Consider the following 1,190-nt stretch of genomic DNA (forward strand, 5'->3'; position numbering starts at 1 on the left):
GGGTGGACATCCGCCCGCCGTCCTGCCCGCGGGGAACACCCTATTAGACTATGTTATTATTATGTATTTAATTGTGTACATTCTGTTAGTGATCTAGTCTCTAGCCTATTAGATAGCTCTCTCTCTCTGAGTGTATTAATGTTATCAAAATTCTGTAACTGAATGAATTAATCGCTTCCATTCTCATCTGGTATCTGTTAGCTAGTAGGAATCCCCCGATTGTGTTTCTCTCTCTTCCTCTCGTTTCATGATGACTGAGGGTTCCGAACGCACACTCACGACCACCACCATCTCCTCCCCAAACACTACCCCAAATTCCCTTCCTAGTGCACACCATTTTGTGTCACTGAAACTCACCCATCGGAACTATCTGTACTGGAGAACGCAAATTATACAGTTTCTACATGGACAGAGGCTGCTCGGCTTCATCGATGGCTCGCGGCCATGCCCAGCTCCGGTCATCGCCGCCGCCACACCGAATCCGGCGTACAAAGCATGGATTGAGCAGGATGCTTCCATCCTATCCTTGCTCATCCCGTCGATCTCGGAGGAAGTGACGTACCTCACGCTTGGACAGATGACTTCCTGTGCAGTGTGGCTCGCGGCAGAGACGGCGCTCGGTTCTTCTTCGCAGGTTCGCTGCCTCAATCTCATGGGGCAGTTCTAATCACTTAGACAGGGGGATAGCTCGACACCGGAGTATCTCGGGCGTGCACAGCATTTGGTCGAGGACCTAGCGCTCGCCGGGCGACCGATGACGTTGTCGGAGCAGAACTTTATGTTTTCCGGGGGCTGCAGCCGGAGTTCCAGTCTATGGCAGCCTCCCTGGCGGTCACCGGTACGCCGGTGACGATCCCGCAGCTGGCGGATTATTTACAGGCACAACAATTCATCCATGCGGATGATTTCTCGGTCTATCAGCCGGCTACGGCGAGCGGTGTTCCCTCGGCGTTGTATGCCGACTGAGGTGGATGACAGCAGGGCCGTGGCGGCCGTGGTCAATCCTGCGGCGGAGGGGGTCGCGGCGGCAACCAGCGAGGAGGTCGCGGCGGACGTGGTCGGAGCGGTGGTGTGCGTTGTCAGATCTGCAGGTCGCAAGGCCACTCCGCTGCTTACTGCTATCGGAGGTACTCTGAACCGCCACCATCCCAGGCGCATGTGGCAGTCGCTGGAGACGGAGGTGCGACTCC

At 55.8% G+C, this 1,190-nt stretch overlaps 1 protein-coding gene across 1 annotated transcript; it reads left to right on the top strand.

Annotated features, from left to right (window-relative positions):
* Window positions 1-250: 250 nt before the first annotated feature.
* Window positions 251-667, top strand: LOC109193672. The gene has a single exon (XM_019344526.1). It carries the CDS (start codon window positions 251-253, stop codon window positions 665-667), a length of 417 nt encoding a protein of 138 aa, XP_019200071.1.
* The last annotated feature ends 523 nt before the right edge of the window (window positions 668-1,190 follow it).

This window comes from Ipomoea nil, unplaced genomic scaffold, assembly GCF_001879475.1.
Source record: "Ipomoea nil cultivar Tokyo-kokei standard unplaced genomic scaffold, Asagao_1.1 scaffold1900, whole genome shotgun sequence".
NCBI classification, from domain to species: domain Eukaryota; kingdom Viridiplantae; phylum Streptophyta; class Magnoliopsida; order Solanales; family Convolvulaceae; genus Ipomoea; species Ipomoea nil.

What these genes read in the sequence shown, in the direction of transcription:
- LOC109193672 (XM_019344526.1), top strand. Translation starts at nt 251, where the DNA reads ATGACTGAGGGTTCCGAACGCACACTCACGACCACCACCATCTCCTCC.